This window comes from Hemiscyllium ocellatum, chromosome 20 (genome assembly GCF_020745735.1).
Source record: "Hemiscyllium ocellatum isolate sHemOce1 chromosome 20, sHemOce1.pat.X.cur, whole genome shotgun sequence".
Lineage (NCBI taxonomy): Eukaryota > Metazoa > Chordata > Chondrichthyes > Orectolobiformes > Hemiscylliidae > Hemiscyllium > Hemiscyllium ocellatum.
Genome location: NC_083420.1, coordinates 19919977 through 19947475, shown reverse-complemented (window position 1 = coordinate 19947475; position 27499 = coordinate 19919977). Strand labels below are relative to the sequence as shown.

General features: G+C 39.4%; 1 protein-coding gene across 2 annotated transcripts in view; it reads right to left on the bottom strand.

Annotated features, from left to right (window-relative positions):
* Positions 1-6277: 6277 nt before the first annotated feature.
* The window catches only part of LOC132825163 (arf-GAP with dual PH domain-containing protein 1-like), a 127202-nt gene continuing 105980 nt past the window's right edge, over positions 6278-27499 (bottom strand). For both annotated transcript variants that reach the window (XM_060840186.1, XM_060840187.1), the window contains exons 6-11: positions 24311-24457; positions 22758-22841; positions 19428-19490; positions 12912-12983; positions 10312-10540; positions 6278-8549 (exon numbers count right to left, since the gene is read on the bottom strand). In XM_060840186.1, coding sequence (XP_060696169.1) covers positions 8521-8549; positions 10312-10540; positions 12912-12983; positions 19428-19490; positions 22758-22841; positions 24311-24457 — 624 coding nt within the window. In that variant the 3' untranslated portion in view covers positions 6278-8520. The remainder of the gene's footprint in view (positions 8550-10311; positions 10541-12911; positions 12984-19427; positions 19491-22757; positions 22842-24310; positions 24458-27499) is intronic.

The following is a 27499-nucleotide window of genomic DNA, read 5'->3' as shown; positions in this document are numbered from 1 at the left end:
ATCATTAGCGCGCTCTGTCCAGTGGAAGCAAGCCAGTCCAGCCTCTACTCATAAAACAACCTGCTCATTCCAGGTATCAATCTAGTAAGCCTGCTCTGAACCACCTCCAACATATTTACATCTCCGTAAATAGAGACCAAAGCTGCGCACACTGTTCGAGACACGATCTGGTCAATGCCCTATATAACTGAAGCTTAACTTCCTTACTTCTATGTTCAATTCATCTAATAATAAAGGATAGCATTATATTATCTTTATTAATTACTTGCTGTACCTAAAAATTAACCCTTTATGACTATCACTAGGCTGTCCCGATATGTGTGCACCTCAGAATTTTGGAACCATCTCTATTTAAGTAATATCCTACTTTTTATTTATTTTTATTTGCTACTTTTCAGCCTGATGTAATTTTTCCAGAGTCAATTGAATTTTGGAAAATTAACACCAAGACATCTGCTACCTTATTAGCCACCGCTTACAAGGATCTGAGGACTTGCCAATCTGCAGATCCATCAGCTTGCTCAATTCCATTCCCCGAGTAGTGATAATTACATAAAATTCTTTGCTCTCCTCCCCTTTCTGAATTACAGATATTATTGGGATTTGGTATCCTATGGAGTGAAGCCAGAAGTAAAATATTTGCCCATCATTCTCACTCAAGGAGACTAGTACTCAATTTATCTATTCTTTCCCTTTTTAAATATCTGTAGAAATTCTTACAAGTCATTTTTACCTTTTTACTACTGATTTTTTTTCTCTCCTGATTAACCTTTTAGTCATTCTCTGTCACTCTCTCTACTTTTCCCAATCATTCAAATTGCCAATCACTCACTTTGACACTCACCTTTGCACCATTACATGATTTTTCCTTAAGTCTGATATTTTTGTTACCTTCCTCAAGTAACCATAGATGTTGGGTCCATCCCTTAGAATTTGCAACTTGGGAACTGCTGTTTGGTGCTTACAAATCACTCTTTTTTTCATTGTGCTGGGCCCTCAAATTTTTACAATGGATATCAAAGATTTAGATGAGGTGAACAAGGAATGGTGGTTCAAGTTGAATCTGACAAATATAGGGAGGAAAGTATGTCTTAAGAGGGCATCATCTTAGTATGCGTCCTAAAGTGAATGGGCAAAAATCTGACGGATGGAGTATGCGAAAATGTGAAGTTTGTCAATTTGGTAGAAAGAATAAAAAAGGAGTTTTAATTTAATGGTGGAAGACTGAAGAATTCCGAGATGTAGAAGAATCTAGATGTTCTCGTGCATGAGTTACTTAAGGTTAGTACATATTCAAGTTTGTTAGCATTAAAAAGACTAAAGGAGTACTGAATAAAACAGTAGGGAGGTTATGCTTCAATTATGCAGGACTATGTGAGACCACATTTTGAATACTGTGCACTGTTTTAATCTCCTTAATTAGGGATGGATGTAAATGCTTTGAAGCTGTTTCAGTGGAAGAATTGATACTTGGAATGAGTGAGTTAACTCATGAGGAACGGTTGGACAGGTTGGGCTTGTTTTATTTGTGATTTGATTGAAGTTTATAGGTGGATGCTGAAATTATGTTTCGTCTTGTTGATAAGTTCAGAGTGGGGGTCACTCTTTTAGAAGAGAAATGAGGAATTATTTTTCTCTCCGAGGTTGTGTGACTTCAGAACTGTCTGCCTCGGAGGCAGAGTCATTGAATACTTTTAAAGCAGAGGTAGAAAGATTCCTGTTGGACAGGGGAATCAGAGATTAGCAGGAGTAAATGGTAATGTGGAAATCAGAATCCAAACAGATCAGTCATGCTCTTATTGGCAGGGAAAACTCAAAAGACTAAATGGTTTACTTCTGCTCCTAATTCATATGTTTTACTGTTTCTTCGTTCCACTCAAACCAATTCCATATCTTCAACTTTAGAACTAAGGTAATCTCTTCCTATAGTACCAATGCTTTCTTTAATTAACAGCTACACCACACTTTTCTCCCACCTTCTGTCCATCTTGAACACAGGGTACCTTTAGAAGTTCAAATCCCCAGATTTGGTTTTCTTGTAGCTACATTTCTGGAAATGGATATCAGGTCTTAAATTTGAACATATTTGAGCTGATAATTGATCTGTTTTATTATGAATGTTTCTGACATTCATATACAGAGTCCTTAATTCCCCCTTTTTTTAAAAACAGGCCACAGTTTACAAAAACTATCTGCTGGCCCACTCTTACATTTACACGATCTCCTCCAGCAATAGTCTGATTATCATTACCATTATTGCTATCTTAATCTATTACCCTGCCCTTTCCCTTAAGGGATAAGATAAAGATGCATGGTGTTATGGGCGATGTATTCGCATGGATAGAGGATTGGTTAACTAACAGGAAGCAAAAAGTGGGGATAAATGAGTGCTTTTCTGGTTAGCAATCAGTGACTAGTGGTGTGCCTCAGGGATCAGTGTTGGGCAATTATTCACAATTTGTGTAGATGATTTGGAGTTGGGGACTACGTGTAGTGTGTCAAAGTTTGCAGATGACACTAAGTTGAGTGGTAGAGCAAAGTATGCAGAGGACTGTGAAACTTTGCAAAGGGACATAGTTTAAATGAGTGGGCAAAGACCTGGCAGATGGAGTATAATGTTAATAAATGTGAAGTCATCCATTTTGGTCAGAATAACAATAAAAAGGACTATTACTTGAATGGTAAGTAATTGCAGCATGCTGCTGTACAGAGGGATCTGGGTGTCCTTGTGCATGAATCACCAGAAGGCTGGCCTGCAGGTGCAACAGGTCATTAAGAAGGCAAATAGAATTTTGTCCTTCATTGCTCAAGGGATTGAGTTAAAAGCAGGGAGGTTATGTTGCAGCTGTATATGGTGCTGGTGAAACCATGCCTGGAGTACTGCATGAAGTTTTGGTCTCCTTATTGGAGAATGGATGTACTGGCACTGGAGGGAGTGCAGAGGAGGTTCACTAGGTTGATTCTGGAGGTGGGGAGGTTGGCTTATGAGGAGAGACTGAGTAGACTAGGATTATATTCATTAGAGTTCAGAAGAAAAGGGAATAGATATGATAAAAATAGAGAGGGTGTTTCCAGTGGCAAATGTAACTAGGACAAAAGGGCATAGCCTCAAAATTGGGGGGAGCAGATTTAGGACTGAATAGAGTAGAACTTCTTTACCCAGAGGGTTCTGAATCAGTGGAATTCCCTGCCCAGTGAAGTAGTTCAGGCTTCCTCCGCAAATGTTTTCAAAGCTGTGATAACTTTTTCAACAGTAAAGGCATTAAGGGTTACGGTGAGAGGGCGGGTAAGTGGAGCTGAGGCCACGAAAAGATCAGCCATGATCTTATTGAATGGTGGAGCAGGCTCAAAGGGCCAGATGGCCTACTCCTGCTCCCAAGTTCTTTATGTTCTTAATCATCGTAACGCAATCTTACCCCATGGCCTCAATTAAAACAATCCCCCACTTCACTTAGATTTTCATAGCTTTCCACATGGGAGCGTGGTTCTTGAGTTGGTGTGGGAAATGGGGAGTGGATTAGAAATCACATCCATGAGCGGGAGGAGATGTTGTGGATGGAGCTGCTTGAGGAATGCAGACAGGGGTTTAATTGTACAATACACAAATGTATTCATATATGTGACAGCAAATCGCACTAAATAGCATTACAAAAATTGCATTTAATTTTCAGATGTAACTTACAAACTGTGAATAAGTTCAATTATTGAGAAAATTGCATGCAGCTCATTTAATGGAAATGTTTGCCAGTTTATGACAGGATTTTGACTGCATGGTATGCAAATTGTTAAATATTTGCCTGAAGAGGAAACAGTTGACACAATGAAGGGCAAACCTTCAGAAGACTTCATTACTTTTAATTGAGATGTGCCTTGGTTTCTAATTAGAGATAGATTACATAATAAAATTAATTTCATGCTGACAATTTGCACTTCAACATTACTTTCCCTTTTATTATTTCATGATTTGTGTGTTGCTGGTAAAGCTAGTAATTGTTACCCATCCCTAATTGCCCTCACGAACAGTTAATAATTAATTACATTGCTTTGGCCTGGAATCTAACGTAGACCAAATTAGGATAAGGATCGTAGCTTTGCTTCCCTGAAGTACATCAGTGGACCAGGTGAGTTTGTCCAATAATTAATTGTACAAAGAATCAGAAAGGGTTTGTGCATGGGAGGGAGTTCTGGAATCCTGGCTGGAGATAACAATGGCGATCTTAAAAAGAGAAGCAGTTTATAGCTCACTGTCTTGCTCATTGCTTTGTTACTTGAATACTGTGGCTTGATTTGTCTATGCAGTTGGAACATGTTCTCATCCATTTATTTGGGGCCCCAAGTTAACTGGTTAACCTTTGTACATCATTTTAGAAATAATATTTTTGTAAGGGCACATGTTCTATACCTGCTAAAGATGAATGAATAACCAAACAGTAGTATCTTGTTCCCCACTATTACCCCTGCAGACTACCACCAATGTTGCCTCAAGCAGCAAAGTGAAAACACTACTCTCAAAGTCCCATTATTTCAATTTAAATGGAGTCATGTAGCCATTAAGTATTTATAGAATCAATGAAGATTTGTATTTTATCCTAGCTGGTCAATTCAAACACATTGGATTACATTTCAGTAAATGGCAAGTGGGCAAGTTCAGTAGTCAGGTGCAGAGCATAACTCTAGATGAACAATGATGTGTTTGTTTCATACTTCATTTTGATGTGGGTATCATTAAGGCCATAAAACAACAATTTCTTACTTGGAAGAAACTGAAATAGTGACAGGATTGGACACATTGTGTTTTTCACCACTCAGTACCTGCATTTGAAACCACATCATTTCAGACTACACAGGAATTACTAGATGAAAGAAGACCAATGACCCCCCCCCCCCCCCTTCCCCATCTTAGTTTACCTTCTTTCATCATGCTCATCATATGATATATGATAACAAAGTTGTTGACTAATTGACTTGCCTTCAAATTCAGAATTAGACGATAGCAGACTGCTCCAAAACAAAACATGGAAGATTCTAGAAAGGTGAAAATCGTTTGTCCTTTCAAATGTGCTGAACTTACCAATGGTCATGTCCCAAATTACTCAGATATATGAGGCGTTTGGACAGTCTTTAAATAGCTTTTAGGGAGTGTGAGCCCTTAATTTGTAATAGTTTCATTTAGAAAGCTAGTGAGACAACTGGATCCTGAAAACTGCTGGTAATTATTTCATTTATAGTTGCATATTTTGAGACAGACAAAAAGATTTTGGTCAGATTTTTTAGTTTGTGCTGACTGGTTGTTTGATGCGTACTCAGTGATTGAAAAGACATAGATTATGTTACATCCCCGGTTTCAACAAGGGCAAAGACAATCACTGATAATCTGCAAAAAAACTTCATTAGTATGATTAAGGATGGAATAATACCCCTGTATTAAATGGTTTTAAAAAAGTAAATAATCAGGATTTTAAAAACAAGTATCACTTTAGATTACTTCCTTCCAAATTAGATTAGATTAGATTACTTAGTGTGGAAACAGGCCCTTCGGCTCAACAAGTCCACACTGACCCTCCTAAGAGCAACCCACCCAGACCCATCCCCTACATTTACCTCTTCACCTAACACTATGGGCAATTTAGCCGGGTCAATTCACTTAACCTGCACATTTTTGGACTGTGGGAGGAAACCGGAGCAGCCAGAGGAAACCCATGCAGACACTGGGAGAATATGCAAACTCCACACAGAAAGTTGCCTGAGGCAGGAATTGAACCTGGGTCTCTGGCACTGTGAGGCAGCAGTGCTAACCACTGTGCCGCCCACTTGTGTGATTTCAGAGTGGCTGACAAAGCCAGCATTTATTTTTCATTTCCTGAGAAGGTAGTGGTCAGCTGTATCTTTGAATTTCTGTAGTCTGTTTGGTTAATGTGCTCTCTAGTTAGACAATTCCAAGATTTTAATCCAGTGATCTGAAATGAAGGAATGACAGTCATATAAGCTCACCAAGATGGTGCATGACTTGGAGGTGATGGTGTTCCACTTGATTAACCAATATACTACTCAAAAAAAAATATTTTGGTGACTGTGAAAACAGAATAAATGTCTTTGGAATCCATACTTCTGTTTTTACTACGGTGTCCTTACACTTAAAGACTCTGCACCAAAAGGAGATGATAAAATGTTCTGAAAGAACAGCAGACAATTACCACAAATCAACTTGTCTCATTTGTGCAACACAATCAAGACCTTTTAATTGAAAGTAATCAAAATACAAAGTCTGATCTGGGACACCATGATAACTTTAAGTATTTCATTTCAGCACCATATTCTCCACTGTACATAATGCATAATTTCCATAATCAAATGCACACCATATTAAAATAACAAATGGAATGGACATGAGAACATGTATGCTTTAATTAATCCTATGCTTCATTTTACTCTTCCTTGTAACCATTGGTATCTTAATTTTTGGTTATCCACTTTTTTTTGATACCTTAAAACTTACTAAGTAAATTAATTCTATTATTCTTTAGCTACCAGTGCATACTTCATTTTAATTGTTAGCAGCATAACACTTTACATTTCCCAAAACCATATGTAAGTGGCCATCTGGACCAATTACAAAAATCCTAATAACTACGAGAGAAGGAAGAAATGAAATGCAGGGTTTGTGTTACTTCCAATGCATGATTCTTCAGCTACAATCTCTTCATATTACTGGCTGTGAATTCATTGAACTATACAGGGAGGTACAAGTGACCAAAAATGAGGAGGCTGAAACAGTGCAAATTGCACATAACAATATATTAGATTCTGAAAACTTCATTCTGTATTTGGAATAAAGAATATAATGTAGATTACTATTTTTCCTTCACCTAATTCACTTCTTGCCTTAACACATCTGCTGAGGTTCATCTCGAATCTGCTCTCCTGATGCGCTGGTTTCCTGAAGTGTATAGTTACCTAGTGTGCTTTCAGTGACACCCAGGGATACAGCTTCATTCTATGTCAGTTGACATAATCCACTTTTCCACATTATCAAATTGTTATAGTGGAATCTTCATATCAATACTCTTTCCCTTTGAAGATTGGAACAACCATATCATAAGAGCATATTTCCACTGACATTTTGTAAAAAAAAATCCATCACACAATTATGTTTACTCCAATAAATTCTGTAACAAGCTTGCTATACATTATTAGAAATGCTATATTTTGGACGTTATTATTTGAGGTACCTTAGGGATGCTTAATGGTTGGGTTGAGATTAGATCTCAGAAAAGATTATTGGTCCCATTTTTGAGGTACACCTTTAAAGAATGCATTTAGTGTAATGTATTAATGTTACTGTAATCAAGTTACTGCACACTGGTAAAAGAAAATTGATTGATGTTGGTAGTTTAATTGGAAGAATTAATTCACAACTTTGCAAAATAAATTTCAGATCTTTTTATGTCAGTTTTAAAAAATATGCATTTTAAAAAGCTGCAGATTAAATTTAGGAAGAATTGTTGCAATGTGAAGGCTTTTTACATTGTTTACCACGGTAATTATATATTACACTATTATCTGGCACAAACATCACGGAACACAACATATCACTCAAATTTAACTTTAAGCTGCGCAGTACAGAAAAAGCTAATTATTATTTCCTTTAAATGGAGAACAAATCTCTGAGAACACACTCCTCTGAAAACACCTAGATACACAATTTAATTCAAGCTGTACATTTTGTACAGAAGAAAGCAGTACACAGAGACTAGGTACTGACTGTATTTTCAGCTTCACTGACACCTGTATTTGCATTTTTTGTTTTGACAATCCACAGAAAATATACACACAAGAAATAAAAAAAATTTCAAGTTTTCTAGGTGAGTCAGTTGTCACAATTGCAACTAAAACAAAAAGTATTTACTGACATTTGAGAAAGTTTATCATGTAGAATCACTGCTCATTAAAGTCTGTACAGCTAAATTTAATTTTTACTTTTTATACTTAAGTACAGTTGCTTGAAGACTGTAAGAACAAAGTTGACGAACAGAGAATTGGCATATGACCAGCAATGGACAATTACAGGTGGGTACATAACATGAGATTGAATTTTAAAAAATCTTAAGCTTTTCATGTCACTGTATTTATAGTGTCCTACTGCAGTGGAAACAATGTGGTTAAATATTAACAAATAGAAATACTCATGCAGTGTTGTACTGTGAACTGAACCATGTTTTGACAGTCATCCCAAATGCTGAAGTGAAACTCATGCTCCTGATTTTACAATTTAGCGACATGCACATCACTTTCAACTTCACTTTCTTGCTACAGTTTAATTTTCTTCAAATGCTTATACCCCACTTTCCCATCCCTCCCAATGGTAGTTGTTGAGAGGAGGGAGGGAGTTTTGGGGAGCACAGGGATGGAGGAGAAGGAAACAGACTGCTGCACAAACACTGAACAATCCATATTTGAAAAAGAACAGTGACGAGCAGATGAAGTCTTAATGGGCCCACAGCCTCAGCAAGCAAGGATCTTCTACGGCTTGTGTTTGAAATGTGCTTCCACTGGAAAATAAGACAAAAGGAAGGAAGTCATTGTTGTTGAAAATACATTTTTGACAAAGAAACTTAGTATTTCAAAGAATATTATATATAATGTCCTGTCCTAAAAAGCAGAAAATGCTGGTGTCTATGGAGAGGGATTCAGTTGATGCTTCAGTTGCGTAACTTTTCGTCAGTATTGTATGATGTTAGATTGAACAGGTTTTAAACAGGTAAAAAATAACGAGGACATCAAGAAAGGGGAAAGAGTGATGGATTTGGGCGGGGGGGGTGCGGGGAGGAGAACAAGTGATTAATTGCCAAAATGATGAAGGCACAATTAAGCTGTCATGGGTGATTTTTGCAACAGGCTGATGATGAATTAATTGGACTGTTCTCTTTGCCTCAATCTGTCTGTTTAAGTTCATTAGCTCAATAGAGATCATGTATGCAGTTTAATTAGTCAACAGTTAAGTTTCATTCCTTGCAAATTAATTGAGCCATATTGTTGTTTGAAATTATTTATTAAAGATTTATTAAGGGGTAATTAGTGTTTTGATGAATGAGATGTCACATTTCTTCCCCTATATATATCAGCTTGTTTAAAGTTTTAGAGAAAATATTTCAAACAAATGCAGGAAATGTGAAAACGGGGATGAGCCAAGATATTCCACTTAGGGGTTTAATGATCGCAATCTCCAGCAGGTACTTATTAAATTTCGCTGACCTGTTACTGGAGAACACACACATTAAAAGAGATTAAACTCCAGAACAGCAAAATGTTTCAGATTCTTAAAAAAAAACAAAATAAACATATTAATGGCTTCAAGTTTCTTCCAGCCAGAACACAGCAAGCCAGGCAGCATCAGGAGGTGGAGAAGTTTCAACTGTAACCCTTCTTCAAGACAGATGCAGTTATGGTTTGCATGAGTTTTAACCATTCTTCAAAGAAACAGATTTTCTGGCAAATTTTCATTTCAATGCATGAAGCATCTATATCAAAGAATGGGACACTGACTGATGCTCAAGTAATTTAATGAATTATTCCAAAGCAGATTGCCAATAACCTACACACAGAAAAATGCATCATGACTGATAATCAGCATTGTCTTATTATTTGTCTTTATGACGGCCCTTTTTAAATGATATTGTGGTTCCAGAGCTACACAGAGGGACAGCAGACAGATTGATCCTAATTACACAAAATCGTGTGCATTGAAAGATAGTCTTAGTGTTGGGACCAAGCCTTGACAGCATTCAGAATTTTGAGTATATTTCACCCTTCACCTTTTGTGTTTGCTGACCTACGTTGGCTCCTGGTCAAGCAACGCCTCTAATTTTAAAAATTCTCAGCTTTATTTTCAAATCTCTCCATGGCTTTTCCCCTCTCTATCGCTGTGACCGTCTTCCATCTGACAACCCTCTGAGATGTCTGCAGTGCTCAGATTTTGAAAACATATGCATCCCCGACTTTAATTGATTTGCCACGAGTGATTGTATCTTCAGTTGCCTGGGGCCTACGCTCTGGAGTTCATTCCCTAAACCTCGACAACTTTCCTTTGATAGTCTACTTAAAACCTACATCTCTGATCAGATTTCAGATCCTCCTAACATCTCCTCACATAGCTCCATGGCAAATATTATTTGGTAACATCCCTGTGAAGTGCATTGAGACTTTATATTATGATAAAGTTGCTATATAGACACAGGTTGTTATTGATTACACTATAGACTCTCTTTGTCTACATGAGGAAGACGACTTTGCGCAAAGACATTTGTTCCTTACCTGCGTACTCTTGGGGCAACATTGCCCTGTCAATAACCTTCTGAAAGGCTTCCATCCAAATGCGACGTTCACTCTCAGTTTCACATGCAAACAAAAACTTCCTGTCAGGGGTTACTATGGTAATTCCATATTGCCAATGATTCCCTTGGGTTGATGGAGGAAGACCATCTAAAACACTATAGCTATTTTCCTTACTCCCGATGAATACTTCACCCCGAGCAAAGGCATCCTGCAATGAGAGAACGGGGATGGTTTATCTTCTCTCGTTAACATTGTTCTGCGTCACTGTCTAAAAGGAAAGAGGCCAGTGAAGGTGATCTATTTTGAAAGAGTGGGCCATTCTTGCTAGGGTACAATCCTATAGTTATGGTCAGTTATACCCAAGGTGTAGTGGATAGCCTGCCCACCTCTGAGTACAGGTGCCTCTCCAGGACCTTAAACACAAAGATCTGAGTTGCTGTGTGCAGGGGATTACTAAATGAGAACTACACTCTTAGAGGTCCTATCTATCAAATAAAACATTAAATCAGAGTTAACCCCAGCGTTATGACTGATTTGTATCCTTCAAGAAACATCATTGGAAAAGATTATCTGGTACTGTCATGGAATCCTATACACAAAATAACCATCATAGTCAGTGAGAATTTTATCTAGGGCTAGACGGTGGGGAGTATTAACAACGTAGCTGACCCTGATCCTTTCCAAAGCTGTTCCCAGAATCAAGTGGAAATCCTTCCTCCCCTTAAAATTAGAGCCAGGCTATTCATCAGTGAAATCAGGGAGTTCTGTATCATTTCTAGTAAAAAGCTGTGGATGCTGCAGTTCAAGAGAAATGTCAGAGACCAATATTGATAGATTTTTATTTTGATAAGGGTGACATGAAGGGATATGGATCATAAACTCTAATCATGAATCATCTAATCCTTAGGTCTGTCTCCCTCCCCCATACCACCTCCAGTCCTCTGCACTTCTTTCACAATTTCATCTCCTCGTCTCCATTATTAACAATGATGTCGTCAGCCTCATGTGCGTCAAGCTCCTGAATTTGCTTCTCACGTCTTGTCATTCTGAGTATCACAACCACACTATTCATCTTCCCCCTCCCCCCCACCCCAGCCATATTTACACAAGTACCAACAGATTCAAAACAGCTTCGTACCCTCTGTTATAAAATTTATGAATGGACCTCTCAACTTTTAAATTTAATGTTGATCTTGCTCTATATGCACCTTTACTACAGATGACATTGTATTTTCAAATCTGCCTATTAACCTAATGTACTTTGTATGGTCTGCCTGTACCGGATGCAAACAAAACTTTTCACTGTATTTAGGTACATGTGACAATAATAAATCAAAACAAAAATGTCCCCTAATCCCCAAACATCTGTCCTCCTCTGGCTTGATACCCTGATATTTTTGTCCACAATCACCTGATGAAGAAGCGGCACTCCAAAAGCTAGTGCTTCGAATTAAACCTGTTGGACTATAACCTGGTGGTGTGTGATTTTTAACTTTGTACACCCCAGTCCAACGTTGGCATCTCCAAACCATGACTTATTTTTAGTTACAGTAAATGCTTTGTGATGTTTCTCTACATCGAAGATGCTGTCTAGGTGCCAGTTGTTGTAGTTCTACGGAAAGAGACAGCAAAGGGAAAGAGGAATCCTTCACTATTGCACATTAAAACAAAATAACTTTCCCCTGAATTTTAAACTAGGTAGTCAGTTTTATTTACCATAGTGGTACAGTGCAACAATTTAACTACTTAATTACTAAAAGGTTCCTTCAATGGCATTTGTTACCTTTAACAAACAGTTTCTACAGTTACACGTTCAGAACATGGAAGTAATGTTATACAATCGAATACCAATCATTTTGTTATCTGCAAGTGGCCGCAATCAAAATGCAACAACATAGACTCCTTCACATTTAGAGACCATCCTCTGTGTTTAATCTCATACTGAAAGAATATTCTGAGGCCATTTTCCCTGATGCTGCCTTTTTGAGTTTAAATACAAAAATACACATTGACCAAACTGCTACTTATAGATATGGCAATGAAATTCATTCAGCTGGATTTATTAGCAAGCTGGGTCAGAATAAACAACGGGTTAGGAGAGAAGTGGATCTCATGGTGTACTGGCAGCATATTGTACATTGTATCTACTTTCCCAGACTGAAAAAGAATGTTCAGTGCCAAGGATTCATTACTGCTGGTGAAGACCAATTTCTTCCCATGGATTTCCCATTGTGTACTTAACAATCAACTGGAGGTTATTGGCCCTCAAAGACTAAGTGTGCTAGGTACTTGTGTACATATAAATTGTTTTGATTTTTAGATGTAATTTACTTAGACTTATCCCTCTTTTCAGTCAGTCAGTTTGCACTTGAAATGGATAAAATTGTCACTTTTTTTTAACAACATGGTAGAACATTCATATTTGTTTCATGAATTAAAAAATGACATTTGCTAGCAATGGAATTGGAGGAATCCAGTTCCAGGGTTGGCCAGTAAGAGATTATGCTTTGAGCTTTTAAGAAAAAGAAACACATCAATTTCCCAAAAGTAAGAAATGAATACATGTGTTCTGTGCCTACCAGTGGGTCTTTGAAATACATCAGCCTCCTGTCATCTAACGTGAACCATCGTTTCTTAAACCCCTCAGTTTGCTGAGGAAACACAGAACAAGGTTAGAAGCACAGATGCAAAAAAACGATGAAAGCTAGTTCTGTACGATAAATATGTAGTCATTTTTCAATCACAAGTCATTTAACACTTAACAGCACGTCCGCAGGAAGTTTTGAAGAAGAAAAAGGAATGACTGAAAAGCTTTCAAGCAGAACAAACTCATGAAAAATAAACAGGGCAATTTACTTTACAAATATGCAAATTCAAACTGATCATTACCTGTGATCTTGCTTATGTCAAAGATCCATACATTGTTTAATTAGATTCTTCTTGCATTTGATTTCAAAGTTCATTCTTGACACTCATTGCCAATCCCTAACTGCTTTAAGAAAGTCGTGGTGGTTAGTCACTTTCCTGAATGGCTGCAGTCCATGTGGTGCATGGACACCACAGCACTGATAGAAAGAAAGTTCCAGTATTTTGACCCAGCAACAGAGAAAGAAGGAGCAAGAGATATCAAATATATAACTTGGAGGGGAAAGAGACAGTTGCAAGTGTTATATGCTGATTTTGTCCATCTAGGTGGCTTTGGACATACTGCTCAAGCACGGTGAGCAATTTTCTGCAATGCATCTTTAAGGAAATCTGCCATCTTTACCTGGTGTGGCCTACATGCGATTCCAGGCCCACAGCAATGTGGTTGACTCTTAACTGCCCTCTGAAATGGCTCTAGCAAATCACTCCATTCAAGGGCAATGAGGAGTGGACAACAAATTGCCAGCCATGCCCACATCCCATAAAAGAATTAAAAAATAATAATTTGGTACATTCTGCAGCCACTATGTACCGGTGCAGGGAATCAGTAATTAAGGTGGTGAACAATAGTGTGCATAGGTCCTTAGGGTAAAAACCTCCTGACTACTCCATCCCAAAATTTGCAGACTCCTGCTACTCATTCTTCTCTCTCTGTATTCACTTACCCTCCTTTTGGGGGCAAGTACTAATTTGCCTGAGACAAGGAAAATGTGGTTCTAGGAAATCATAGAATTTCAGGTTAATGTTCAAAATTGTTAAATTTTATTCAGGACTTTCAAATCAGTAGATTGAGACAACCCAAACAATCTTAATAAAACCAATGCACCTCAAATCAGATTGCTGAGCAAAAGAGACTCCACTAAAATAATGCTGAAAATATTGTGCTATGTCTATCAGCAGCCTGGTTTAAGAGCTACTGCCGTCCATTAAACAATAATGATTTTTTTTGTAGCACATGTTTTGATCACTAAATGAAGATTGTGTCCGGCTAAAAAAGTTTTGTGGAAGATTTTTCCCTGATAAGGAGTGACTTATAGAAACCGGTCAGGTGATATGCCTATCCTGGCCTCTCCTATTTTGCTTCTATATGTACTGTTTGGAGATGTTAGTAGAAGAGTTGGAGAATATTCACCATTGGAAGGATTACCAAGAGAACAGTAAGAACCTGACAGTGAAGGAAGCAGACAGACAATATTAATGAATGGTTTAACCACGATGCAGCAACAGTGTTGCTATGGTGGGAAGCTTCTGGATTAGCAGTGCTAGAAGAGCACAGCAGTTCAGGCAGCATCCAAAGTGCAGTGAAATTGACGTTTTGGGCAAAAGCCCTTCTGTCTCCAGATATGTCACTTGACAAAGACTCTGGTTTCAGAATGCAAAGTGAAAGTAACCGTAAAGTGAAAGTAAAGTTACTTGCTGAATAGCATTAGGTTAAAAGTTGGGAATCCAAGATTTTGGGATGATCCAACAAACGTGGAATTGGCTTTCAGAAACTGGGTTCAGGTCTGATTGCAATCATGAAACTGCTGTTGAATTTCGCTGCTTCAACCACACCTGCCAGCAGGGGGAGATAGCAGACTGGCAGAGATGTTGGTTGAGCTTGATGATTTGTCGATTCATCTAGAGGCTGAGAGTTCAACTTCTCATCACGTGGTTGTCTGAAGGGTTGCCAAATCATTCTGAGGAACCTTGTAAAGATATGATTTGGAGATGCCGGTGTTGGACTGGGATGTACAAAGTTAAAAATCTCACAATAGACAATCAAGGTATTTTTCAATGTATAATTTCAGTTACATCACACTGTAAACTTTTGCTATAAATTCTGCGCTTTACAATTGTGTCCTCCACAACCACCTGATGAAGGAGCAGCACTCCGAAAGCTAGTGCTTCCAATTAAACCTGTTGGACTACAACCTGGTGTTGTGAGATTTTTAACCTCGTAAAGATAATTAGTGAAAAAAATAAATGAGGAATTCTTTTGAAACAAAACGACTGTGAAGATATACTTTCCATCCTCACAAAATAATGATTTTGTCATAGGATATCACAACTGTGAGCCTTGTACATATACAATAGGTGATGTAGTAATGATGGACCTAATACCTCTATGTGACTCAGTATAAAGTTCAGTCTGATAATGGTCTCAGAAATCAGCTTGTGACATTTCACAACATTTTTAAAAATTCAGTCATGAGATATGGGCATCACTAGCTTTTTGTCTACTCCTAGCTGCCCGACAGAAGGTGGTGGTGAGCTGCCTTCCTGCACTGCTGCAATTCTTGGGTGTAGGTCGGCCCACAATGTCCTTAGGGAAGGAGTTCCAGTGTTTTGACCCAGCGATACTGAAGAAACCAGCAATATATTTCCAAGGAAAGTAGGGCTTGGAGGAGAACTTTCTTCCCTGCATCTGCTGCCCTTGTCCTTCTGGCTGGTAGGGGTCACCAGTTTGAGGATGCTTTCAAAGGAAGTTTGGTGAGTTTTCACAGCACATCTTGTAGATGATACACACTGTGTCAGTGGTAAAAGGAGTAAATGTTGATGGTGGTGGATGTGGTGCCAGTGAAATGGACTGCTTTGTCCTGAATGGTATCATGTTTCTTAAGCATTGGTAGAGCTGCACCCACCAGGAGTATTCCATCACATTCCTGACCTGTGCTTTAGACAGACTTTGGGGAGTCAAGGGGTGAGTTACTTGCCACAGTATTCCTAGCCTCTAACCTGCTCTTGTAAACACTTTATTTATGTGGAAAGTCCAGTTGAGTTTCTGGTCAATGTAACCACAGGGAGGTTTATAATGGCGAATTGAGCGAGATGCTAAATAACTGCAAGTTGTCCTTGTGAAGTAAAAAGGACTTTTGCCATGTTTTAATTGACTTAGCATTTCACCAAAATCACTGAGACAACACCAACTTTTACTCATGTAGCATCTTTAAAGGGAAATAGATTGCTTCATGATACAGGGCCCTGGTCAGACTATAACCAGAAAACTATGTTCATGATATAAAGCAGTGAACACTCATAACATGAAGCTGGTCTTGAGGTCAAAGGAATCATTAAAACCTAAATAGAGACGCTGGAGTTTTTTTTTGTAGGAAGGAAGGCAGCTGAGGGACAAGATTTCCAATGAAAGCTGGGTGTGTTCATGAAAGTTTTATCATGTAACTAACTCCTCTAACTACCTGTATCCCAGACACTCCAATTAAATAAGATGCTGTAATTAATTAATCCAGAAAACACCAGGTGAGCGGATCAGGACTAAGGACAAGGGAGCTACACTTCATGCTAAACATCAGGACCCTTCCTCAGCCCACAACTCTGGGGCTCCTCCAGTCCATCTGTTGTGCTCCTCCAATCAGAAAACCCATGTCTCTGGTGTTCCTCCAATCACAAGCTGGTTCTCACTTGCATTTGTTGTTACTGGGCTCAGTTCTGAGGAAGGGTCAGTCGACCCAAAACATTAACTCTGATTTCTCCCCACAGATGTTACCGGACTTGCTGAGCTTTTCCAGCAACTTCTATTTTTGTCTCTGGGCAAACCTGTGATTGGAGGAGCAGGTGGAAAGATAAATGGCTGCATTGACTAAAGTTGCCATTGGTGGAGTCAGCCCCTGGGGTGGGGAGTGTTGGAGGCGCAATAATGGCCTTGGAAACAGGAGAATCAACAGGGTTCATGCTTTCTCTCCCTGGCCCGCAAGAGGTAATCTTGTACAAATATACCATTTGACTGTGTCACACTTTGAGCAAATTCAATTCAAACTGAGAATTCAAACACTGAGTGGCCTGGGAAGAGGTTAACCTTGAACAGGACTTCACATCTGTAGACTGCCTGGAAGAAGTGCGAGAGTTTAAAATTGCTAAAAGGAATATTTGGAAAAGACGGAAGGGAGGCATCCTCATAAAGAGCTGTCCACCCTCAGCACTGTCTTTCTAGGAAATCAATGGAGGAGAACCTTAGATGAGATCAGATGTGATTTTCCAGATGGATGAAGTCAGATTGACTAACTTGGGATCTACACAAGAGATCCATATTTAAAAGGGTAACTAGGGAGTGGGTAGGGCCCTTCAAAGACCAGCAAGGCAGCCTTTGTGTGGAGCCGCAGGAGAGGGCAGATACTAAATAAGTATTTTGCATCAGTGTTTACTGTGGAGAAGGACATGGAAGATATAGAATGTGGGGAAGTAGATGGTGACATCTTGAAAAACGTCCATATTACAGAGGAGGAAGTGCTGGATGTCTTGGAACGCATAAAAGTGGATAAATCCCCAGGACCTAATGAGGTGTACCCTAGAGTCTGTGGGAAGCGAGGAAAGTGATTGCTGGGCCCTTGCTGAGATATTTGTATCATCAATAGTCACAGGTGAGGTGCCAGTAGACTTAAGGCTGGCTGAAGTGGTACCATTACGGATACGGTAATGGGTAGCTCAGTGGACAGGAAAGGTACAGAAGAGGAAGAGCATTATCAAGTATCGCAGGTAGATAGGATAGTGAAGAAGGCATTTGGTTTGTTTTCCTTTATTGGTCAGAATATTGAGTACAAGAGTTGGGACGTCATGTTGTGGCTGTACAAGACATTGGTTAGGCCACTTTTGGAATATTGCATGCAATTCTGGTCTCCTTCCTATCGGAAGGATGTTGTGAAACTTGAAAGGGCTCAGAAAATATTTACAAGAATGTTGCCAGAGTTGGAGGATTTGAGCTATAGGGAGAGGTTGAATAGGCTGGGGCTGTTTTCCCTGGAGCATCGAAGGCTGAGAGGTGACCTCATAGAGGTTTATAAAATCATGAAGGGCATGGATAGGATAAATCAATGATGTCTTTTCCCTGGGGTTGGGGAGTCCAGAACTAGAGGGCATAGGTCTAGGGTGAGAGGGGAAAGATATAAAAGGGACCTAAGGGGCAACTTTTTCACGCAAGGATAGTGCGTGTATGAAAAGAGCTGCCAGAGGAAGTGGTGGAGGCTGGTACAATTGCAACATTTAAAAGACATCTGGATGTATATGAATAGGAAGGGTTTGGAGGGATATGGGCCAAGTGCTGGCAAATGGGACTAGATTAGGTTAGGATATCTGATCGGCGTAAACGGTTAGACTGAAAGATCCGTTTCTGTGTTGTACATCTCTATGCCTATGGTTCTATGACTTCATGAAGTGATGAAGGTTCATTCTATATTGATATTAACTGGAAACTCAGTTCGAATATAGAACTTATATTGCTATAAGTTTGATAGGTATTTCTATATTGTATGCATTAAGAAAGACAACGTTAGTTTTATTTTTGAGTTCCAGATGGCAAAGGGTTATCCAGAAATGTGTTTAACTGAGACCCTCTAAACAGAAAACCTCAAGGTGAATAGTGCTTTAGAAAAAAGCATAAAAGACAATTTCAAAATATTGGGCTGTTGTAGAGACAAAAACTAATTTCCTTTTTCTCAAGGGAGAACCATCCAGAAGGATAGAGAGAGCAGGTCTGTGGCAGCAAAAGGTGCTGTTACCTTAGCCACCTCCAAAAGCAGTTTAATGAAATCTTGAGGTTTAAAAGTTATTAGGAGAAAAACTCTAGAAAGTGAAGGCTTTGGAAGAGTAGATTAATGAAACCTTGTTAAGAAATATGAACTGTGCTAGAAATCTGTTTAAGGATTTCAGGAAGTGACACTAACTAAATGAGTAGCAGCTAATGAATTGCTACAGTTCCTGAGAAGGAGTGGATGTAGCTGTGCAAACTGAACAAGGAACTTTACAGTAGAAATTAGATGACCTTTCACTGAGGTCCAGGTGTTAGTGAAGTTATTATTGAGGGTGAACGGGTTTAATCTTTATTTCTGAAATTTGACTAATTGTTGTAATTGTAATACAATTCTTTTTCTTTTTTGTGTAAAGAACTTTTACAATCTTGTGTTTAAAGTACATTGCCAGTCTCTTTGTGAATATGTACAGTGACTGACCAGCACAGTAACAAGCTGCAAAATAAAACTTACAATCTATCAAGCCAGGTCTTAATCTGGGATCTGACTTGTCCACCACTAGCATCAGCTGGGATCATAACAATGGAGAGATGATAACTGAAGCATTTGATATGTAAATATTATGAAGCTTGTTTACAAACAGTAAAGCTTTCTTAGATAAATAAATTATTGGAAAAATATTGAAAAATATGCAAAAGTCTTACTGACCTTTGGACCAGTCTTCTCCATGTATCCCTCTTTACCATAATTTCTCGTTAGTTTTGGTACCAGCTGAGATACAAAGGAAAAAGTGTTGCTGTTAATATTTTCTCAGGACACACGGCAGAATTATATCCCCAGTTCAAACCAAGGGCTGGAATTAAAGCTGGGTGACATAGCTGGATCCAATTGAGGAGCTGTTGACCCCTATCCGATAGTGTTAGTAATTGGAGACAGCAATGGGTAGCTCAGTGGACAGGAAAGGTACAGAAGAGGAAGAGCATTATCAAGATTGTGTGTTGTGGAACAAAGAGGTTCCAATCAAATAACAGCTCTGGGAATACTGATAATCTGCCTTCAGCAGATGATGTCAAGGCTATCAGTCGACTCAACTGAAAAATGGCAGATAACATTTGTGCCGTACAGTGCCAGGTAATAACGAGAGAGAATCTAATCACCATCCATCAGCATTAGTGGTATTACTATCACCGAATCGTCCCACTACCAACATTGTAAGGTTACCAGTGACCAGAAACTGAGCTGGACTCACCATATAAATACTATGGCTACAAGAACAGGTCAGAGGCTAGAAATCTGGATCAGTATTCTGTAACTCACCTCCTGACTTTCCGAAACCTGTCAACCACCTTCAAGTCACATGTCAGGAGCGTGAAGGAATGCTCCCCATTTGTCTGAATAGATACAGCTCCAACAACATTCAAGCTTGACACCATCCAGAACGAAGCAGTGCACCTGATCGGCATCACTTCCAAAAACATTCACTCCCTCGATGCTCATCTATCTACAAGATACACTGCAGAAACTCACCTGAGACCCTTCGACAGAATATTCCAAACCCATAACCACTCCATCAAGGACAAGGTCAAGGACAGCAAATATATGGGACACACAAAGTGTCGCTGCCCCTCCAAGCCATTCAGCATCCTGACTTGGGAATATATTGCTATTTCTTCTGTGTCATTGGGTCAAAATACTGGAACTCCCTCTCCAACAGCACTGTGAGTCTATCTAGGGATTGTAGGATTCAAGAGGGCAGCTCAGTACACCTACACAAAAGCAATGAGGGACAGGCAATAAATGCTGGCACAGCCAGCAACACCCACATTCCATGAGTATATAAGAGAAAACTGACCCCGTACCATTCTGTGAGGTAGATGCTAAGAGACTATTTCCCCTGTCTGTAGTGTTTTGAATTGTGATCAATATTTAAGTCAGCCACTTAAAAAACTAAGGCGAAGAGAAATGCCTTCATTCACCGGTTTGTGAATCTTTAAAATTCTGTATCGTAGGGGACAATGAATACTCGATCGCCGGATTCACTCACTACTGAGATTGTGGTGAGATACAGCAGAAGGTGAAGCTGAGGTTCAAGATCTTACTGAATAGCAATGCAGGGGCAGGAGGCTATCTCTTGTTACTCACATTCTTATTCAATTTATCAGAAGGCTATTTACATGGGTCAAGTTGCCCAAGCTGCACAATACTTCCAGCTGTCTCCAAGTCTCCCTGTTCGTTGTCAAGAAAAAGCAGCAAGGAATTCAGCAACTTGGTGGATCCATGTAACCTTTCAGTGTTGCATCTCAGTCTCAACTGCCTTCAGCTAAACCTAACAAACTCCCTCATCAGCCAAAACTCTGGCTAACTGTGGCCTGATTGGGCAGTTAAATGGCTCAGAATATTATGACCTTTCACACCCATCAATAATTCACATAACCAACAGACACCACTGCACTGAAGCCTTCATACTGAAGCAGCAGAAAACCTGTTTTTAATTCATTCAAAGTTGTTGGTATCTATTGCCCAACCCTACTTACCTTTGACAAGGTGATGCTCTGCAAACTTGAATCCTATGCTGTTGGTACCCCGATACTGATTGTTGGATAGGGCGTTCCAGGACTTTGACCCAGTGGCAATGAAGGAATGGATGATATATTTCAAAGTCAGGATGGTATGGGACTAGGAGGAGAGCTTGCAGGTTAATTGACTTCTGTGAAACCTGGATCACCCTTGATTTTCAGTGAGCATAGTGACAGCATCAAGTAACTCTCAAAGTTGCTGATGTCTCTGGAGATTGAGACAAATTGCTGTACGAAATCACTGCACCTGCACTATCAGTTTATTCCATTTTAGACCCTGTAAGTAAATTGGTGATGAAGGAAATGGTTTTAACAGCAAACTGTAAAGCAGGAAAATAATCCAACTTTTGCAAGTTAAATTAATTGAAAATGACACAGGATATACAGCATAGAAATAGGTCAGGAGAAAGTGAGGTCTGCAGATGCTGGAGATCAGAGCTGAAAATGTGTTGCTGGAAAAGCGCAGCAGATCAGGCAGCATCCAAGGAACAGGAGATTCGACGTTTTGGGCATAAGCCCTTCTTCAGGAAATAGGTTAATCAGCCCAAGTTGATGCTTTTTGAATAGGAAATATTTTTGACAAATCTGTTAAAGTTGATGGAGGTTATAATAGCCAAAGTAGATAAAAAGGAACCAGTAGATACATTGCATTTAATTTCCAAACACTGTACATTCATTAAGAGGCCTGATTAAAGTTACAAGATACAAGTTGAGGGCAGCACTCCTTCATTCTTTGCAGCTGTGCAGGCCTCAGAGGTCTGTGTGTGGCAGTGACTTACAGAAGCAGTAGTCAAAACTACAATCAGCTTGCCAATTCTAATCACAGCACACGGAGTCTTGGAATGACTGTGCACACACACAGCTTAAAGAGAACTTTAGTTCGGGATGATACGTTATCATGGAGTGAAGACGGGATAACTTTACAGGAAATAGAGTTGGGTTAACACATCATCTTCTGGTGGTAGACTGAAACTAATGAATAGCCACAGAAATCAGTACTGGGACCTCAACTGTTTACAGTCTCTGCTACAGATGTGGCCATAGGGATGACGTGTATTGTAGTTAAACGTACAGCCAATGTAAAAGAGAGATGGAAAAACATGTAGCCAGGAAGACGCAGAGTATATTAGTAGGTTAAATGAATAGGTAAAATCTGGCAGTTGGAGTACAATGTGTGGAAAATGCAAGGTTATCCATTTGATAGGAAAAATAGAAAAGCAATACATTATTTCAATGGGGAGAGAAAGAGAGAGAGAGTTAGAGAGAGAGGGAAAAACTACAGATGCCTCCTCTCACACCATTTAATCAAACCCCATCAACATATCTTCCAACTTCTTTCTCTTTCATGTGTTTATTCCACTTCCCCTTAAAGGAATCTAAGCTATTCATCTCAATCTCTGGCAACAATTTCCACATACTAACCATTCTCTGGGTAAGAATTTAAATATATAATTGGACTCACATCAGCATCACTAGCTCCAGGGAATGCCACTTGTAAATAATGGAAACGTGCTGCTCGGATTGCATTGAACCAGTCAACTATTTCCTGTTTATAAATGAGAAAGAATTAGTAAACATCCTTTCAAAAATAACTACTGATGGTCAGGCAAATGACCGACACTGTAAATTTGGTTAAGCAAATAACCAATTCCACATATCTGTTGGCCAACAAATTGACTGATGCTATACATTTGATAGCCTATGTTTAAACTATTACTGTAGTTTTAAATAAATACAGGCATTGCGTTTTGAATTTGATGCATTTTGCATTTGTTACTGAATTAGAAGTAGGTTAATGGCTTGAAGGTGCTGGGTGCATTGTTATTTTATCAAGTGCATGTATGAGGGAGACATGGAACAAAGAGTTCTGAACATTTAGCCCATTACAAAATGTAACAATGGACTTTGAATTGTGTAAAACCTACACAGTTTAGCAATTTGTAGCTCATTAGGTGTGAGCCATGGCTCAGTAACTCACAACCAAGGTCATTTTTGAAAGGTCCCATGCCAGGGCTTGAGAACAAAATCTATGCTGACACTCCCAGTGCAGAACTGAGGGATTGTACTGCCAGAAATTCCATTCTGTGCAGTGAGATCATAGAATCCCAACATAGAATCCCTATAGTGTGGAAACAGGCCCTTCAGCCCAATGCGTCTGACCCTTCAATGAGTAATCTACCCAGATCTATTCCCATACCTATCACTCTATATTTACCCCTGACTAATGCACCTAACCTACATATCCCTGAACACGATGGGCAATTTAGCATGGCCAATTCACCTAACCTGGACTGTGGGAGGAAACCAAAGCACCCGGAGGAAACCCATGCAGACATGGGAAGAATGTGCAAACTCCATACAGACAGTCGCCCAAGGCTGGAATCAAACCTGGATCCCTGGTGCTGTGAGGCAGCAGTGCTAACCACTGAGCCACCAAGTATGATATTAAACAGATATTATACCTCTGTGGATGTGAAAGATCCCATAATACTATTTTAAAGAAAAGCAGGGATGGTTAGGTTGCACATAGCACAGATCCTACACTGATATTTCAACGGAGTACAGAGGCAGTACTGCATATTTAAAATGGCAGCACCGGTATTACAACTTGGTGAAGTGATCAATGCCATTTTCAAAATGGCTATGACGCCATCAATACTAGTCCATTAAATGTCCTGGCTGCCAATGATGGAAAATCGCACGTATGTTTTGCCATGTCTTGAAACCAGCAATTAAAACAGCAGCAACTCCATGAAAAAAAAGCAGTTCAAGAACACGAACTCGTGCGTCACTGAACTGAGACATAAAACATAATTAAAGACCACAGACCACCAACGGCCAGTCTACTATCATCAGCCAGACTGAGTGCAGTCTGTATCTATTTGTTTTAAAATAAGGACCACAGTTTAAATAAAATGCACACTATCTTGTTTCCCCTTGCTTTGAAAATAAACCAACCCTCAGTAACACGCTACATCCATTTTGAAATAGTTACTTCAGTTTGCATAATCTCACCTTTCCATCTTCGTGATAGACGAATATATTCCTGGTACTGTTGTCTTTTAAGTATGTAATTTGTAATCCATTTGGATTCCCAATTTTTGTCGGTTGAAAAGTGGCATTGATTTGTTCCAGCCTCAGGACAGCTTTTGGATCTTTCGCCTGGGAAATAGAGAAAGCAAAAGGTGAGCCAAACTGAAAGGTGGAGAGTTGCCAACTCCTGGTTGCATCTACACCTGGCAATGTCATCAAAACATCCTCCTTCCACTACAGCACAGATAAACAGCTCTTCTCTTCAGATCACCAAAATCTTTACTACTAATAAACAAACGTGTTCAAAAGAAAATAATCAATCCATATCCCGGACACTGCAGGCCGGTCAGGGAGGGTTGCTCGCCACATAACGAGACCTTTTGATTTTTGTTTCAAACTGTTTACTATCCCAATTTTTCCTACAGTGTTGCAACTTGACATTAATCTCCAGGAGTATTTCTGTTCTCTATTGACAGTATATCGGACCGTAGTTTCTGCTTTTCCTGGTCAAGCAATATCTGGATTTTGAAGTTCTCCTCCTTGATCTCACCCCAGCCCACTTCTGGAATATCTGCCCACCTTGACATTTTGAAGAGGAGCAGGTGAGTTCTCCCCTGTGCCCAGGTCTAAGACGTATCCCTTAATCAACATCATAAAGTCATGATCACATTGTAACATCTTGCTGTGTGCAGGCTGATGATGCAGTGAATTTCTACATTGGAACAATGACAATTCTTCAAAGGTACCTCATCACCTGAAAAGCACTTTGGGATGCCATGAGGTTAGGAAAGGATCTTTGTTTTGTTTTCGGAAATGCTGTCTTACTTGATCCTCTACCTTGCCAGGTTGGGTGAAACACTACGTGTTGGGGGCAGGGAGAGTAGAGAGGCAAAACCAACCAAATCATATTGAGGGTCCATGCCCATCAGACATCAATGCTTTCAGTGATTTTTCACTGTTGACAGCTGGAGGGTGGCAATGGATGGTAATGAGTGGCTATAACTCATCAAATATTGTTTTCTTTCACTGGTCCTGGGTGGTTCAAAAGTCTCAAAGGGTTATTTAGGGTTACTTTCCAAATAAGTTGCTACAACAGGTTGTGAGGGACAGTACAAAACAGACTATTTATTGTCATAGCTTGTGGTTTTCATCTCTCTTAGCTTAAAACAATCAACTATTTTAAGAATGGCACCTGCAACTGTCTTCTTGCAAACTGCCCCATATGAAATTATCAGAAGAAAGTCACTACTCTATGTCAAGATCTGTTGATAAATCAGTGCATTTACGTGCTAAAACCAAATCATCTCTCTAATAGGGTTACCCCAACATGGACAATGGCTAATCTTTTGTTCTTGATTAGTTAGATTCAGTTACAGAATCATTTTGCCAATCAATGCAAAGAGTAGATTCTCCTCTGCTTTTGAACTTTTATGAACCTCATGAGGATGCTGAGCTTAGTATTCTAGTTGTAAAATAATGTCAAGCCCTCAGTTTCTAAGAATATGCCAATGACAATATTTTGAAATGACATATGGACTTCCTGGTCTAGTCTGTACAGTTTGAGTTAAATAAAATACTGTCTGATGAATTTCCTCATGTACAGAAACCAGGATAATGAAAATAATCTTCAGATATCATGATACGGAATTGAGGGGTGAGCAGAAAGAATTGCTAGTTGTGACTTTATGTGGGCTGTAGGTATGGCTGCAAAAGTGCAAGTTGATATGCCCAAGGCTATGCTATTGTCATCCTCGATCAATGTTGTGAATGAATTGGACTCAAGAAAATGAGTCATTTTAGACTACTCTTGCAGGTCTCTTAACAACTAGTCATAGAACAGGATCCGCATGAACCTTTTAGCAATGAAATTGTCCATCTCATGTTAGGGAGCATGGCAGCAGGGACTAAAACAACAAGACATAAGGGCATTGTGAGGAGAAAACAGATTGCAACCTCTTATCTCCTCCAGTACTTGCCCCAGTTCCTGCTGTACCCTTCCCAGCACAAATCCAATTGCTCCTTTCTGACAGTATCGTCATTACCGAGAGCAGCATAGTAATTATTTCAGTGACATAGCAATCCAGTGGTCAAGGAGTCATAGAGATGTACACATGGAAACAGACTCTTTGGCCCAACTCGTCCATGATAACCAGATATCTCAACCTGCCAGCCCCCTTTCCTCTCGGAAGGATGTTGTGAAACTTGAAAGGGTTCAGAAAAAATTTACAAGGATGTTGTCAGAGTTGGGAGGATTTGAGCTATAGGGAGAGGTTGAATAGGCTTGGGCTGTTTTCCCTGGAGCATCGGAGGCTGAGGGGTGGTGTTATAGAGCCTTTTAAAAATAATGAAGGGCATGGATAGGATAAATAGACAAAGTCTTTTCCCTGGGGTGGGGGAGTCCAGAACTAGAGGGCATAGGTTTAGGGTGAGAGGGGAAAGATATAAAGGAAACCTAAGGGGCAACCTTTCATGCAGAGGATAGTACGTGTATGGAATGAACTGCCAGAGGAAGCGGTGGAGTCTGGTACAATTGCAATATTTAAAAGGCATTTGGATGTGTATATGAATAGGAAGGGTTTGGAGGGATAGGTATGGACTAATAATCTGGAAGTATGAGTTGAAATCCCAGTATAACAGCTAGGGGATTTTGTTTTGGAAAATTAAGTCAATCTGGAATTAAATTGCTTGCAATGGTGATGGCGATATGTAACTAACGGATTGATGCAAGGAACCATTGGGTTAACCAACGTTCTGCAGCAAAGGAGATCAAGCAACTTTACTTTGCTCAATATGTGACTCCAGAAACACAGCAATGCAGTCAACTCTTTATGGCCCATTGAAATGTCCTAGCAAGTCTATCAGTTTCATTGAAACTGTGACTGAAAATTATAATACAGTTGGACCACAATTACTGAAAAAGCTGTACACCCATGGCCTTCTCATGTTGCCTGGTATGTAAGGTTCTAGCTATGAAGAAAGGTTGAGTAGGTTAGGTTTGTTTCCATTAGAAAAAAGGAGATTGAGGAGGGGGGATCTGATTGAGGTTTACAAAATCATGAAGGGTATAGACAGGGTGGATAGAGATAAGCTTTTTCCCAGGGTGAAGGATTCAATAACAAGATGTCACGCTTTCAAGGTGAGAGGTGAAAAGTTTAAGGGAGATACACGCGG